The 17,273-nt window shown below is 37.3% G+C and overlaps 1 protein-coding gene across 2 annotated transcripts in view; it reads right to left on the bottom strand.

The window, feature by feature from the left end:
* Positions 1–12,317: 12,317 nt before the first annotated feature.
* Positions 12,318–17,273, bottom strand: part of LOC6569093 (putative GPI-anchored protein pfl2) — a 69,984-nt gene continuing 65,028 nt past the window's right edge. For both annotated transcript variants that reach the window (XM_043216378.1, XM_001994942.3), the window contains one exon: positions 12,318–15,543. In XM_043216378.1, the coding sequence (XP_043072313.1) occupies positions 13,354–15,543 (2,190 nt within the window). In that variant the 3' untranslated portion in view covers positions 12,318–13,353. The remainder of the gene's footprint in view (positions 15,544–17,273) is intronic.

Genomic DNA, 17,273 nt, shown 5'->3' with positions numbered 1-17,273 from the left:
ATATATATATATAAATGTATGCAAATTGAACGTTGGCCAAACTGCTAGACGGGAAAAACTGGTCGGCACACCAAAGTGCTCTGGTAATTGATCAATTTCCGCAGACCGGAATACCACAAAATATCGAATCGAAAACAGAAACAAAAAATATATAAAAAATAAACAAAAAAAAATCGTGAAAAAAAAAAAAAAGACCCGCAGCTGTGGCTGATAATGTGATGGCCACTTGATTTTTAAACTGATTTATGCATTCCAATTCAGTGAGGAGGAGGCAAAAGTATATTTTTTATTATGTTTTTATTTTTATTTATTTTTTTTTTGGTCTAATGAAATGGCGCTTCATAAAATCACCCACAACGCGGAGACTCTGACCTTTTATGGGCTGGGAATTTGTGTTGTTTTTTTTGTGTGTTGATGTTGCACACCTTTTGCACCTACGCCGCACATTCCACTTGAGTGAAGTGGAGCGTCTCTCGCGCTCTCTGCTCCAATCAGACGCACTCAGCCAAAGTGCCAATCAAAAGGACAAAAGGACGACATCAACACTAAACTACACACTTCACACTGACCTGGGCCTCAACCTGATATCGAAACCTTGTCCGCCTGGTGTCAATAACATTGTATCAAGTGATTGCACACCCAATCGCTAGAGATGGACGCGTTTTGTGGCATTATTGCACGACAGGACACGACACAAACACGACAGTTGCACACGGAATGCGTGCATGCCAAATGCGTTGTCAGATCTACATATGATTAATGCGACATGCAACACTTATTTTGAATGTGTCAACTTGTTGCTTAAAGCTTAATTTGAATGTGCAACAAATTTGATGATGAATTATGAGAATTCATTTAAAGTAGTTGCTCCAAAAGTGCGACAAAATAACTACAAACTACTGCATTGATATGGACTTTATTTAATATGGACAGATTTAATAATAATTTTATATATAATGATCAGAATTAATGCGTTCACAAAAACTCACACCTTTCTAGTTGTTGTAAGTACTTCGTGTCACGCAAGAGAATACGAGACACGCAGCGATCTCTGGTGGCATCATCTTGCCGGTGGACATGATTGCCGTTGGAGTGCTTGCCATTGGTTGATTGCCTGCTTGCATCACCTTCCTCTTCCTCTTCATCAGCTTTAACAAAAAAACAAAAAAATTCCAATTTAATTGCGTGAATTAAAGCTGTAAATCATTATGCTAAGTGCCCTTTAATGTCTCAAAATGCAGCTCATTTGCAAGTGCACACAGGCCATGTTGCAGCAACAGCAGCAGCAGCAACAGCAGCAGCAACAGCAGCAGCAACAACTGCAAAGCGTAACATGAGGCATGCCCCCAGGCCATGTAATCATTTTTGTAATCGCCAACTTTTTGCTGTTACCAGAGCAACAACAGATGTCTCCTTGTGTCCTCCTCCTTCTGGGCAGGCTCTCGGCTGCAGTCGCTTGCCTACTTTCAATTATCAATTATTAACTTAATATCTTCTTCAGGCAATCTCTGTCTGCCCCCAGGTGTCACCAGCGACTAGCCACTAACTACACATGTCGCCTCCCATTCTGATATCATGTGTCCCTCACTGAAAGTGTTAATGTTTTAATTTCACATGCCAGCAAATTGGATACTAGATGATGATTACTCGAACGTGAACTGGGACTGGAATTGGGAATGGGACTGCGACTTTTACTTGGACTTCTACGAAGGACATCTAGTTGGACTTCTACTTAGGACTTCTACTTAGCTCTTCGACATATAACTTCTATTTGTACCTCTATTTGGACTTCTACTTGGACTTGAACTGGGTCTTGACTTGGACAACCTTCCGTCTTTTGATTTTACCTTGCAATATCTTATTAATAAATCAGCATTTAGATCGCCGACTTAAATTAAGGATATACCTATTTATACAATACTTCAAAATAACATTCAAAAATTGCATCAACAAAAATGCTGTCCTTAAAAAACTACAAAAATCAATAACTTTGTTAATTATATTGACAGGCTGTTTATAATAAATAATTTCAAGTCAGGCCCAGACACAGACACAGTCTCCATTTAATCAGTGGCACACAAATGCAACTCTCGAAAACAAAAATATTTTGACAAGAGGTTAAACATTTGTAAGCAGCTATTTGACTTGCTGTCTGCGGCTATCCTGCGTGGCCATTAAATGTTTTCCATGCACTTATCACACACACAGTAAATAAGTGGGCTAAAATGAGTGCAGGCCCAGTCATTTAATGAATGGCGCTAACTCCCAGCAGCCAGTTTGAGTATGAGTATGAGTATGAGTATGAGTACTCATACCCGTACCCATACTCGTATTCATATAATTAAAATGCCACTTAGCTGACAGCTGCTGAACGCACAGCGAATTCAATTTCAAGTAGCCTGCAACCAAATTGTCATGCCACAAAGCCCCTAATCAACATATAAAAAAAACAGGGCGTGGCAGGGGCTGCTGCAAGACCTCATCTCGTATATAAAACAGCCTCAAAGAGAGGAGTGAAAAAACACCTGATAAACACCTTACAAAAAAAGAAGAAAAAAAACATGCCTATTAATTACTGTAATTTGGCTGTTGCTGCCGCCCAAAAAAAAAAGAAACAAAATTGGGGCGACAATCGCAACAGGATTAGTTGACCCAGTTGCCAAGTGAGCAGTTGGTTTTGTTTTTTTAGTTGACACACGACAAACTTCACTGTGCCGCATGCCACATGCAACCTTAATAATTTAGCATCAATCAACTTTAGTTTTAGTTAACTCAACACACAAAATATAAATGGAAAAACAAACAAACAGTAAAACTCACAAATGTCGAACTCATAAAATATTGATGGAGTTTCGCCCAAAAAAACACGGCGAAAGTTTTCCCAGACTCGTAACTAGTTTATTGTAATGCCTATAGTCTGGTCAGGAAGGTTAAATAGGTTGAAAAGTGAGGAATATCCTATTTGAGATATATTTTGTGTAACCAGCAAACCCTTGCTTACAAAGTCCTGAGCAGAAATCCTTTTTGCTTAAAGTTTGTCATTCATATTTTATTTAGAAATATAGTGGAACATTTTTGGACTTTGTATTTTAAGATCTGGAAACTCCAATTTGACGTTTTATAAATTTTTATCATCATACTTGGTATAAAATATTGTTTCATAATTTGACATTAATTTTAATAACTTCTTTCAAACTTAAAAAATGTGTAAAAATTCGAATTAAACTTTATTTAATCTTTGTTGGCAGCTGCTTTGATTAAGTAATTGTTCGAATTTTGTAATGATTAAAAGCTAATTGTAAAACGTAGAAGTTTTGGTATATTTGGCTTGACGATTTAACAAGCAATTGATTTTTGCCAAAGGGCATTAAAGGTTCGTTGTGATTTGGTGGCGCCTCAAGTTTTGATGTTTGTTGTTGCTGTTGTTGCTGACCCCCGAGGGGGCGTCTTGTTGGTGTTGAAGCCGTCCAGCTGCTGTTGTTGCTATTGTATTTTTTATGAAATGTGTTGAGACTTTGAAGTGCGTATAATTCATTTTGGTTGCGTTTTGCATGTCAGTTTTTGTTGCCAGACTAACTGACTGATTGACTGACTGACTGAATGGTTGAATGACTGATCCAGCGGAGCTTGACGAGGAGAGCCGGGCGGTTGAGGCCAACTGCAGCTGTCAGTCAAGGCTCAAACAGGCCGCCAAGTAGCCAGCAGGCCAAGCAGTCAACTAGCCAACAGGCCAACAAGCACAGCAAGCCCAGCCAACCACAATTGCTGACCAGCAATTTTCCATTGGCACTTTTGATAAATGGCGTTAAAATATTTCACATGCGCGGCGTCTGTTCAATTTTCGAACGCATTGTTCAATGGACCAGGTCCAAATGCACAGCCGGAAAGTGAAACTTGGCCATTTAAATGGATTTTTGCCAAGCAAGTCATTTTACTTGTAGTCGATTGGCTTTTAACATGCGTTACGCATACGCCTTGTGAGCCGGACAAAAAGTAAACTAATGAAAAACAATCACTTAATTGCTGACAACTGAATACCCTTGGATTATGTTAATCCTTTAGATTAACATAACAAAATAGTTAATATAGTTTTAGCCAGAAAATAATGATAGTTCAGCTTCAAGTTGAGAAGCTGGAAAGTTAAGTTATCAAATTCTGAGTAGATTACTTTGCTATCAAAAGCTTTCTCAACTCAACAAGTCATATATTTTACACCCAGCATAGAAAATATATGTTTATTTAGTTTATAGGTATTTAAAGCCAGCACTAAATGATTTTTAAGCTACCGACTAAATTCAAATACTTTCTGCAATCGAATTGATTGTAAAACATATTAAATGCGGTGTTAGCCTCGTTAAACGAACAAATATTGCAAGCCCGTAATCAATTTTTTTAGTATATTTTTTAAAGGCATGCAAAGCAAAAACCAAACCAGTGATCAAAAAAGTTGGTGATGGGGGAGGGATGCTGTAGAGGGGGGTATATTTATTAATTTTTGTTAGCTAAGGAGTAACCCGGTTGGCAACTATTTGTATGATAAAAGTACTTACGATTTCATTAGCCAACTGCAGCGAAACAAAATTGCCGACAAGCTTTATAGTAAATATTTATTTTTGTGACCAGCAGATTAATATTTGACTGCCAGCAGTTGACAGGCGGCAGTTGAAACTGGTAACAGGACTAAAGATTACGCAGCAGGCGCCACATCATTTGCGTTGCACTTAACTCGCGACTTGCCACAACTGATGGATTATGTGTGTGTGTGTGTGTGTGCGTCTGTTGAGCACATTTTGTCTCGCATTGATTTGTCAAATTGACATCAATAAATCGATCAGAGCCAGTCTAAGCTGACAGCTAATCATAAGCCGCAGCGCTGACAGGTGCTGGTTTTTCTCTCTCTTTTTTTCAGCGATTTTTTTCCTTTGCGTAATTTCATGCAAGCTGCCAATCAATGTAGTCAATTGTCTTGATAAATGCGCACATTGACCAAGTTGCATACGATTGCACTTGTACACTGAGAGAAACATACATAACATTAAATTTAAATAGTCAATTAGGATTGGAAGTAAGGAAAAGAAGTAGGAAAGGTTATCTTAGGCATTCCGAAGATTAAATACTCTTGCAGAGTGTAGTCAAATCTAACTTTCACTATGAATTATAAATAACGACCAATTGTACTTTTGGAAGCTATATGATATAGTAGTCTGTTGATGTCTGATCAAGAGTAATAAACGACTCCTTCAATGCGTTCTGTAATGTTTGGGTATTTTTAAATTAATCTATGATGATGAATGATGAACTTCAAAAGAATAAATCTACAATTTATAGAGAATATTCTCTGACGAATCAATGAAAATTGTCTAGTGTCTTCAGTCTCGTTTAGAGTCTATTTTTTTGCTGAGTGTATGCGCCCCCGGGTGCTGTGGGCACGGCCTTAACTCGCTCTCCAGCTGGTTACCAGTTTTGGTTTGGCGGTGCAAAAAGTTGCACCAAATTAATTATAAGCCACCCACCCGACGGCGACGTGGAACGCCTCCCCATGCCCAATACCACATGCCGCATGCCTCATGCCGCATGTCACATGCCTAATGCCTAACCTTGTTTGCTAAATGTTTTGGCGCCGATGGCGGTGCAATGAGGGGGGACAGGATTGGCTTACTACCATATGGCATTGATATCGTGTGTCCCAACTCCCAAGCTCACTGATTTCTGTAAATTTATTTAAATGTATTCAACAAATTCAACACATTTTTTTTTCGGCTCTTAACTCCTATTTATGTAACTCGTAACTTGTTGTTGTTGTTGTTGTTGCTGCTGCTTATTGGGGTCTTGCAGCATGAAAACCCTGGGAAAATACTCAATGTCTAATGACAGTTATTTATCAATGAAATATTTTGTTGGCGACCATGTTCAGGCTGTAAAGGAGTTCGGGTGGAGAGGGTGCGGGTGATATATATAGATATGTGTGTAACGATCTGGTTGATAAACTCAAGATAATTACGAACTCAGTTTGCCTTAATCTGTTGATCTGATGGTTTATGTGTGCTATAAATAGGAATTTAAAATTAGAGATAGAGCACAGATAACGAGATCTAATACGAAGATATTATTCTTGGCACGCTTGTAATTCTCAATCTTTTCATTTATCTCGCACTCAACACCAATTTATCTCACAATCTAAATTACGATTGTAAGCAACACTTATTCAACAGCCCTTTCGATATGCCAAATAAATACAATCAATGCGTTTCGTTAACTAGTAATCATAAACATTGAAAGACTGCCAAAATATTAAACATTATACAAAAGTACAAAAGCTAGTTGTTGGCAGGTTTAATAACAACGCGTTTGCTTTTTATGGCCATCAATTTGTTTGGCTGCATAATATTGTTAAAAAAAAATATTAAAAAATCATAAACTTTGAAAACATAAAAATTAACTGGTTTTCCCGTCTGTAAAAAGTTAAATGATCAGAGGGATGTAGGGGAAATTAAACTGGGACTTTAGACATATCCATGGGTCGGAGTGGAACTTGACTGGCATGGCTAGAATATTAAAAGTTGAATTGCTAAAATAGCGGAGCTAAAAACGGGAAACTTGTCTATGTAATCGATAATATCGATAATTCAGTCTAGATTCACAAAATTTGCTGGTGGATGTTTTTCATAGTTCGGCATAGAAAAATGACTCTTATAGTTGGGTACATACTTAGTGTCCAAATTTGAAAGGTACATGACTGATTGATTGAGTAATGACTGAAAGAAGTTTCTTTACCATCAGTTGCTAGATGGTATTAGACTGGCCAGAACTAGCTTAGACTTACAGGGTATCTTCAAGTTGTACAGTTATCGATTCGTGTATTCTTCACACTGTTTGAAGCTGTTTATTTTTCATAGCTGGCAGTTAAACCATTTGACAAGTTGACTAAGACAAAACTGACGCCGCCGCACTTATTCAAAACCTTATGCGCAATTTAATAAAATCATTATGCAGCTGTCAGAGCCAATGACATTTGAGGCAACACTGAGACAGCGACGGCGACTGCAACTGTGACTGCCACAAAAATAAAAAAAAATTGTATAAAAAACCAACAAAACTTGCACAAGCTGCGGCAGCTAAAAGATACTTTATTGATTTCTGGCGGTGCTTTTGCGCAATGCCAATTCCAATTCCAAATACGAGTATGCGACTCAACGAATCTATAACTGAATATAAAACTATGAATACGCAAATGAATGCTTAAACTGAATTTGAATTGGAATCTGAATCTGCCGCTTTATGCTTGGCCAAACACATCTTCACCTGCAGCGTTTGGTTGCACACACACACATCTTTGAATGCGGCCAACTGACGTTTCAATATTGTGGCTAATATTTAAAGCCAACAAAGTCAGTTGGCGCCAGCCCGCATTTTGTTTATGACCGTCACATTTTTATGATAAATCGACGAATGCTGTTGCTAATTACAGAGTCATGGATTGTGTTTAATCAAATCAACTGCATCAGCCAAATCGGCAACTGCATTTGTCCAACGCCTAATGTTTCATTTGGCCAACTTGATGGCTGCCGCTGCCGCTGCTGCTGGCCGCAATTATATTTTGCATTCATTTGGCCGCATTTATGCTTTTCAATTACCATTCAAGTTTCTGGGCACCTGTTGCCTCTGCTTAGATAAATTAAAACTACAAGGCATTAGCCGCAAGCTATGAATTAAATATATACATTAATTAATATTTGCTTATGGCTTTTTGCATCATATTATCATATTATTAAAAATATAATAAATAGTTTTCTGTCTTGGTTTATATATTATATATATATGTTTAATAGCTGAGTTCAGGTTATCTCAAAGTCAAGCCTAGGCTTTTTACACCTTTGTTCATGGAAATATCCTTGATGTCTTTAATTCTTACAAATATATATGCATATGTAACATATATGTATGTATATATGTATATATCTCAATTTATCGCCACACTGCATTTGGCAACCCAAGTCTGCCTTATTATTTAGTTTTCTTTTTTGGTATTGTATATCATGTTCGATGTGTGTTTGTGTTAGCCACATTTGTATGCCAATTTTAGCCCCATTTGCCGGTCACGGGCTGCGTTTTTTAACGTTCCGTTGTTGCTACTCCCTCCACTCCCCACTACCCTCACGACGGCCCCCTTCCACCTTCACACCCCGTTTCCTTCGAAAGGGGCCTGGACCGATGTGAACATAAATCTTGCACGCATATTTAAGTTGATGATGTTAAATGGCTGTACTAAAAATACGAAATATGCATGCCGTATGCAGGCAACAGTTTCATCCTGTCGCTTGTCGAGTGGAATGTGCCACAACACCAGTAACAACAACACCAGCAACAACAACAACAACAACACCAGCAACATGGCGACATTCATAAACTAAAACTGAGCAAACGTAGCAACAGCCAACAGGCGAGGCGAGGCGAGGGGCGGGGCTCCAAGGGGAGGCAACGGGACTCTCGTGGGTTTGGGTTGGACAACACAGACTCGACCAATGCAACGGGGCCAACAAAACGTTCTGCCCAAAAAGGAAACAAAACGACAGGCCAACAACACCCAAAGACATTAACAGCGAATTGATTATACTCTTTCCTTAAATCGAGTTGCAGAAGGATCTATATACAACTTGCAGAAGGATTTTTATAAATACTCAACATTAACAGCAAAGAGATTTTTTTTAAATCCTACAGAACATTTAGAATGTTACAATCATGTCAGTTCTTTAATGAGAGACCTGAAGCTATATGCCAGCTGTTGTTCAAGGGATGCCTTAACGTATTGCTTAAATTGGTTGAAATGAAACCCAACCTATTCCCTTAAAGCGTTGCAAGCTCACTTTAGAAGTGTGTACACCCCACAACAAGTTTGTAACTGCGATTGGTTTTTCTCAGTCAGTAAAGAGTTTTTTCTCCTTTTTTTTGCTTTGGTTTTTTTTTTATTATTATTATTTCTTGGCATGTTTTCTTTTTGCTTAACGGCGGCAGATTTGAAAAGAATTTTTGCTCGCAAATGAAATTGTTTCCTGTTAAAAGCTAAAAAACAACAACTAGTAAAAAATATGCGAGACTCCGGAGAGAGTCCAGAGAGGAGAGCTTGGACTTGGACTTGGACATGGACATGGAGTTGCAGTTGGACGGCACCTGCCGTCGCAACGATTGATGAAATTAAAAGGTATAAATAAAAATCTTTTTAATGGTCTGGGGATTTGGAACTTAATTTTTTAATTAAACAAGCGGCCGCATACTGGGGACAACGTTGATAACTGGGGAATGGCTGTAAAGGCAAAGGACAGGCAGGATGGAAGGGTGAGCTGGAAATGGGTGCTGCATGAGATACGAGTTGCAGCCAGAGGCGATTGCTGACTGGGACATTTATGCAAAGCAGCCACCGAGTTCCCTTTTTTGTTTTTGTATTTTATTTTTTATTTTTGCCAACCACTTCAGCAAGAGCCACTTGTGTGGTCCGGTCTGCAAACTCCACTCATTTTAACCATGGTCTGCTGGCAAACAGGCAGCAGCAAGAGCCCCACAAGGAGGTGGCATCATCCATACCATAATTGTGTTTGTATGCTCTTTTTTTTAGCCCAACACTTTTACTGTGGATATAAATGTAGATTGCAGATTGTGGATGGCAGATTGCTGTTGCTGCCTCCCGCAATAACATGTTAATCCCCAACTCCAGCGACAATGTCAAATGTCAGCACATGTCATTTGTCATTTGGCCACAGAGACACAACTGCACCGACAACTTCTTTGGTTTGTCGCCTGGCAAACATTTGTCACTTGCACTTGGACCACCTGGTAACTGATAGGATTGAGAAGCCTTACAGGCTTACAGGGCTCAATGGTTCTATTTTGCACAGTCCCTTTTTGCAAAACAGCTTTTGGTATGCGGTATTCTATGATGCCAGCGGAAATGATGATTATAATTGGCATTGATATTGTGCACTCCAAAGACTTGTTATCCTACACATAAGAAGAGTGGAGGTTGCAGCAGGCGAAGCTAATGATGTAAGCAGGGAAAAGTAATGGGTTAATTATTTTCCATAAAAATACTTTTGTTTGATTTTTATAGCCCTTTCGTCACTCTCAACAATTCGATTAAAGGAAACGCATTGATTGCAATTGTGTTTTTAATTTATATATAATTTTTATTTATACGTTTTCTCTGCACACGTTTGCAAACTAAGACAGATGTTACACTAAATAAATAAGAATAAAAAATAATGGCAATTTGCTGAAATGAAAAAAATTGGCAGACAAAGGAAAAAGTAAATTTTTGTTTTCTCTTCGATTTTGACGCTTTTTATTGAATTATTATTTTGCGTTACTCGTTTAAATACAAAGAAATGCAATTAAATAGGCATAGAATACAGATAGTAATTAGATAGATTTTAAACAGAGATAGTATCGATGTGTATGTGTGTGTAGGTGTGTGTGTGTGTGTATGTGTTATACAAGTGTGTGTTTTATACATAAATAATTACAAGTATGCTAAACAAATTACAATTTACAATGCAAAATGCAAAAATGGCGGGGGCAAAAGGGGGGCAACTAAATTACAAGTGTATTAAAATTAAATGTAAAATTAATTAATTGGTTAATTAATGCATTAATTAGTAGTAGTTTGAAAAAATAATAGTATTTGTGGTGCAAATGAATTTACAAATGACGAATGAGCTGTATTAAATAAATATATAGTCGTATTAAGTAGTACGAATGATATATAATAAAGATTTCCATTTTTTTTTGTTTTCTTTTGTTTTTCTCGTTTTAGCATTGTTTTTTGTTTTTCTTTCTTTATAATATTCGTTTTGTTAACATAAAATGTTATATTACAGCAACGCGCATATAAGTACAGTAGTTCAATTTGAGTTTTTTTGTTTAATTATTCTTTTTTTATTTGTTTTTTGTTTTTTGTTTTTTACTGTGTGGCTTGTAGTTGTTGTTGTTAATTCAATTGTTAATGCTGCTTCAATGTCTAGTTAAGTAATCATAAATGTTTCAATTGTTAAATGTTCTCTTTCTTGCTCTTAAGTACACACTAATTAAATTTTTTCACCTAAGCATTTTTTGCATTAACTTTTTGTTTGTTTGTTTGTTATTGTTGTTTAATTTACATTCATACATATTGCTACATATAAACTTGACGCGTTTTTTTCAATTGCCTTTTGTTAATTGAATTTTTGTATGTGTTTTTTTTTTCATTTTTCGTTTTTCGTTTTTAAATTTTGTTTATGTATTTGGTTTGCTAATTTGTTTGAACTATTTACGTTTTGTATTTCATTATAAATATACGAGAAACAATTGTTGTTTATATTTATGTATATATATATATAAATAATCATTATATATATATATATATATATATATATATATATATATCTATATATATGTAGAAAAGCAGCAGTTGGTTTCTTTTGTTTTGATTTTACATTTTATTTAGTTACATATTTAATTAATAAATATAACGTTTATTCAGTGTGAATTTTGGTGTTTTATCGCCGTATATATACCATACGATTTACTTATTGTTTTGTAGCAATTTCTTTTAGTATTTAAAAGTTTTTGTTTTGCATTTGTTTAATAACTAGTACTTGACTTTGCTAAGTTTTTTTTTGTTGTCAGTTGATTAGCTTCAAATTTTTTCAAAAGCAATTTCAAAATGTTTATTTTTTTGTTTTAGTATTTTCTATTAATTCATGCTCTATGCCCTTTGAACATTGTACAGCACTGCTTTCTCTTTTCACAGTGTTGAGCAACATTCACTTTTACCCATTTGTTTTAAAAATTCGGTTTATTTTTTGCATTTGTCGGAATTAATCCAATTTCGTTCACTTGTGCCTATTAAAATTGATTATTTTAATTTTTTTTTAAAGTTTTGTTTTCTTGTTTGGAAGTGTTTTGCTGTGCGAATTTGTTGTCAATTTTTTGTTTTGGTTTTTTCTTTTTCGTTTTTGCTTGCGTATGAATTTAAAAAACATTTTCAATAAATTTGTTTACTAATTTGCAATTTGGTTTTTGGTTCATTATAAAATTTTGAAAATATATATGCGTATATATATACTTAGTTTTTGTTTTTCGTTTTTTTTTTTTTAATATATATATATATATTTTTTGTAATCTCATTGCTAATAAATTTAATTGATTTAGTAAACCAAAGTTGCTATTTGCCTTACATTCAGTGCGTCTAAACATTTATTAATTTCTTAGTTTTTCATTTTATCGCTGACACCTTACATTGTTTTTTAATATTTTTTTATATTTATGCAACTTGCTTTTTTGTTTCAACATATCAGTTTTTTTTTCGTTTTTCGTTTGGTTTTGTTTTGTTAGTTATATAGCACATACTCGTAAATAAAAATCTTATTGTCTTTCATTTATAACTATGTAGCAGTTCTGCGAGTTCGTCAATGGAACTGATTTGCTTGACTTTTGTTTTAATAGCTGTGAAAGTGTGTTCTGAGTTCTCTGACAGGCCAGGCTTGGAAATAGGCAGAGATAGAGAGAGAGAGAGAGAGACAGAGAGAGAGAGAGGGAAAAGTTTAGTAATAAGCAGAGCTGTAGTTTCCAGCACAAATATTTTGGTAATTAAAAAAACATATACGTAATTACTTGAAGTAATGATAATTCAGTTATTTGTTTATTCATCATATAATTACTATAACAAATATTAATTGTATTTAAGTAATTAAATATTTAAATTGGCATTGCTCCAGTAATTGTAAGTAATTGTTTTCACAATTACTAAAGTAATTGTTTATGTAATTGCTGGTATTTACTGCCGCCTTAGCTTCAAGTGTTTGATGAAAATGTGGCCTGAGTTTCTTAATTTCTGTGTGTATGTGTGTTGGTGTGTAGCCAAGTGTTGCAAAGTTCTGACCGAGTTGAGGCATCATCATCATCATCATCATCAATCAGATCAATAAGCCGAAAGTTTGTGGCCTAAGCAACTTCATATATTTATGTATGCATATGCATATATAGGCAAGTATGTATATGTATCAGTTCATTATATAATATATATATATATATATAGATTAATGCATAATTTTTGCCATTCACTTGTTTTCTCATTTGCCTCGTATAAATTCTTTGCCATTCAAATTAAAACGCTTCGAAAAAACTGTACTGAGTATAGGTATGTCTATATATGTCTATATGTATATATATATATTTGTTGTTATATATATATATAACTGCGACTAATTCGTCTAACTGTTGCACCCACAAACCGATTACCGATAACCGATTATCAGATTGTATCCCCTACCCATCCACCCATCACTCAAAACTCAGTTTTTTTTTTGTTGCGTGCTTAATTTACTACGCCAATCTGGGCTTTCGTCGCACATTGTTAATTTTGATCATGCCAATGCGTATAGATTCGGGTAAGACGGCTGTGGGCGATGTGGCCAGAAAGCCACTAACAAAAGTCAGACGACTATTGGTGCTGTTAGTTGTAATATTGTTGTTGCTGTTGCTGTTGTCGTTTTCGTTAAAGACATCCTCGAAGACATCGGGATATACGCTAATATTGTCCAGATTATCAATATCTATGTCGCCTGCCTCGTTGCGCACATAGGTCAACTGATGATAGGGTGTTGCTAATAATTTTTGCATTGATTTACGCAGCGATTTCTTAGTGGTTGTTGTAACAACTGTTGCTCCTGTTGTTTCTCTTGTTTCTGTTGTTGTTGTTGTCGTTGCAGTTGCTGTTGGCGCTATTTCGGTTAGCGTGTTGTTCAGATTGCTGTTGATGTTCTTGTGAACACTGAACAGCTTATCGGCAATATGTTGCTGCGGTGTAGTAATGGGGACAGCAACCGCTGCTGTTGCTGCACTGCTGGCAGCCACTGTTGATCGCGTGCTGGCCGTCGGCATTGCTGTTGCTGCGCGTAATAGTTTGTGTTGCTGTTGCTGCTGCTGTTTGTTATTGCTGTTGCTGTCACGCAGCAATTGTTGCTGGTTGGGGTTAGGGTTGGTGCTGCTGCTGCTGCTGCTGCGATGCCTGCTGAGCTTTGCAGTTGCTGCCGTGGGCACTGCTGTTGCGCTTGCTGCTGCTGCTGTCGCGCTTGCTGCTGCTGCTGTCGTGTTACCTGGTTCATGTTGCTGCTGCGTTGTGTGCCATTTGTTGTACATTAGCGTGGCCAGTGATGCTGGCAGTGGCGTTTGTTGCAGCACCGCATGTGTGCCTGTTGCTGTTGTTGTTGTTGCTGCCGTTGCTGCAGTTGTTGCTGCTGCTGTTGTCGAGGTAGTTTTAGCTACTGTTGTTGTTGCTGTTGCTTTGGTTTCATAGTTTGCCGTCGATTGCAGCCCATTTTCAACGTCCTCAACCAGCTCTGCTTCGTACTGCAGCAAGTCGGTGTCATTGCCGACATTTGAAGTTGATGTTGCTGTTGTTGTTATTGTTGCTGATGCTTCGGTTTCCAGCTCGGTGATGAATGTGGACCAGGCATCGTAGTTGCTGCTGCTGCTGCTGCTATACGATTTAATACTGTCTTCTGCTGTTGTTAGCAACATGTTGTTGGCGCTTGTGCTGCTGCTGCTGCTGATGCTGCTGCTGCTGTCCTCATATGGCGTATAGCTATCAATTGTAGCTGTGGGTGTGGCAAACCATGTGGACCAGGGCTCACTGCTGCTGCTGATGCTACTGCTGCTGCTGTAGCCATCGTCATATCCTGTGGAAAAACTGCTGCTACTGCTGCTGATGCTGCTGCTTTCATCTGTGCTGCCCTCAAGTGTTGCTGCTGTCGATAGCAGTCGCAATTTTTGCAGTTCTTGCTGCTGCTGTTGCTGCTTTTGCTTGCGTGCCTTTCTTCGTCTGCCTTTGCGTTTGCTGGCTTGCGTTGTTGTTGTTATTGTTGTCGTTGACGATTTGGTTATTGCTGCTGCTCCTGCTGCTGTTGTCGTTGTTGTTGTGGTTGTTGCTGTTGCACTCTTGGCAGTCATTTGTTTCGTTGGACTAGCTGTGACTCGTTGTTGCTGTTGCCTGTGTTGTTGTCGTCGCTGCACCTTTGAGGGGTCATCATGATGATGTCGCACCTGATGTTGCTGCCGTTGCTGCTGCTGCTGATGTTGCTGCTGTTGTTTTCGTTCTAATGCTAATTGTTGTTGTTGTTTTTTGTTAGTGCTACTTAGACTACTACTACTATTATGGCCATGATGCGCATGTTGCTGTTGCAACTTTTGATTTTGGTTATTCGATTTGTGGCGATTGTTTTTGTTGCGCGAGACTTTGCGATAGTTGCTGCTGCTGCTGTTGCTGTTGCTACGATTGCTGTTCGCCATCATTGCTGTTGTCTCGCGCCATTTTGGTAACGTGTGCTGATGGAAAAACTGCTCGGCATCGATCTTATTGAACATGTAGCAGGCATCGTTGACGCTCTTCTTCGGCCCCACAGGTTTACCTCGATGCGTGAACCCAACACGTCGCTGCAGATCGACTACGGAACGGAACACGAAATAACCGTGCACGATGGTCTCGTTGAAGTAGCAGGTAGCGCGCAGTTCCTTCTGCAATGAGTGCAATAGAGAAAGAGAGAGAGAGTATGAGTGTGAGTGTCTGAGACAGATTGAGTTTGGGATTATATGTTGTACACAGTAAAAATGATCGAAAATCAATTTTAAAAGTAATTTTCTCAATCAATTCTCAATCGAGCTGCATTTAAATGTAAAATCAATGATTGCTACGTTTTCTTACTGTGTAGGGATGGCTTATGTTGAACCTTTGGCTAACTTCCCTAAACTCGACAATGCAATTTATGAGCGGCACTTCCGCTGTGTGAAAACTTGTCGACAATATTTTGACAAGCCGCTCGCGAGTGAGAGGTTAAGCAGCAGCAACATTGACAGCAACAACAATCACAGCAGCAATTGTGAAGCTGGAGTGTGTTTATTTATAAAACACTTGAAATACCAAAACAACAAGCAAAATGAAACGCGGCTTGATTGTTGTTGTTGTTGTTGTTGCTGTTGTTATTGCTGCTGTTAAAGTTGGAAACACCTTTCAACTGCTTCGTAACGTATTTTGATTTAAAGTGTTGCAGATGACGCAGATAAGAATTTGTTTCGAGTCCAGCAATTATGCCATATTTAGTCGAGCCACTTAACATTTTGGCGATCATCTATCTGTTGTACTTATAATTATAGTATTTATAGCAATTAATTGCTATTTTTGAACAGCTTCTCAGCGGATTGGAACTGAGAAGCGGCTGCTTCGAAAGACACAGCATAATTTGTTTTTCATGCCAATTGGCGCTACTTCGATTTCTGTTTTTATTTTGTATATTTATTAGAAATGCTAGAACTAAGTAAACTTAGAGCAAATAATAAGTAAGATGATCTCAGTTAGATCTCAGTTGTTTGCCATTTGATTTTGACTAAGGCAAATGTATAATTACTTTATTTTATAGTACATTTTCAGAATTATGATAACATATGACTAATTTGCACTTGTATCAATGCACAATCGTCATGGTCATGGTATGTGGGTTCCACTCGAAGCCAAAGTGATTCAATCTAAGTTTATCAAACGATTTACAGCCTCGACCTATTCATTCACATATTTCACAGTTATTGACCTTCGACAAAACTGTTAATTATTGTTTAATATTACTTTGTGAAGAGTGTGAAAAAAATCACAGTACTTAATATTATTTGCACATGAATTCAAGTTGGATTTCACGATCATAATCGAAAGCAATAAAATGACAAGTGCAAGTTTTGACCTTAGAGATAGATTCAGTTCATATTGCTGAGAGTTCTATTGTATTTCAATGTTGTTGTAGCTGTTGTTGTTTGCTCGCTTTGGCCAGCTAACTGTACAATTGTTGTTGCATTCGTTTGAAAGGACATTGAAATATTTGTGCAATTACAGCATAGAAATGCCGCGTCATTTGATTGATTGATTAGATATATCTATCTATCTATGAATTAAACTCGTGCTTATATGAATTGTTTGTCTACTCAATGATTTTTATGATGGCGAATCTATGCGAGCCACTCGATTCATTTGAGTGTTTGCCTATTTGATTGGCATTGAAATTGCTTATCTATCTCAGCAGAAACTGTTACAATGTCTCAAAAAAATCACACAGGGTAAATTCCCGCCCCAACTCACTGTTCGAGATCAGTTGCAAATGGGAGCTACGCATGGATACAGTTAAGATACTATTCACAAATTGTGTGCACTTAATATTTTATGCAAATATCACGCATACGTCGCGTAAACAGACAGCGCAAAA

This window comes from Drosophila grimshawi, unplaced genomic scaffold (genome assembly GCF_018153295.1).
Source record: "Drosophila grimshawi isolate 15287-2541.00 unplaced genomic scaffold, ASM1815329v1 contig_1367, whole genome shotgun sequence".
In the NCBI taxonomy this organism is placed as follows: Eukaryota; Metazoa; Arthropoda; class Insecta; order Diptera; family Drosophilidae; genus Drosophila; species Drosophila grimshawi.
Note: the sequence above shows the minus strand (reverse complement) of the source record. Positions and strands in the feature narration are given on the sequence as shown.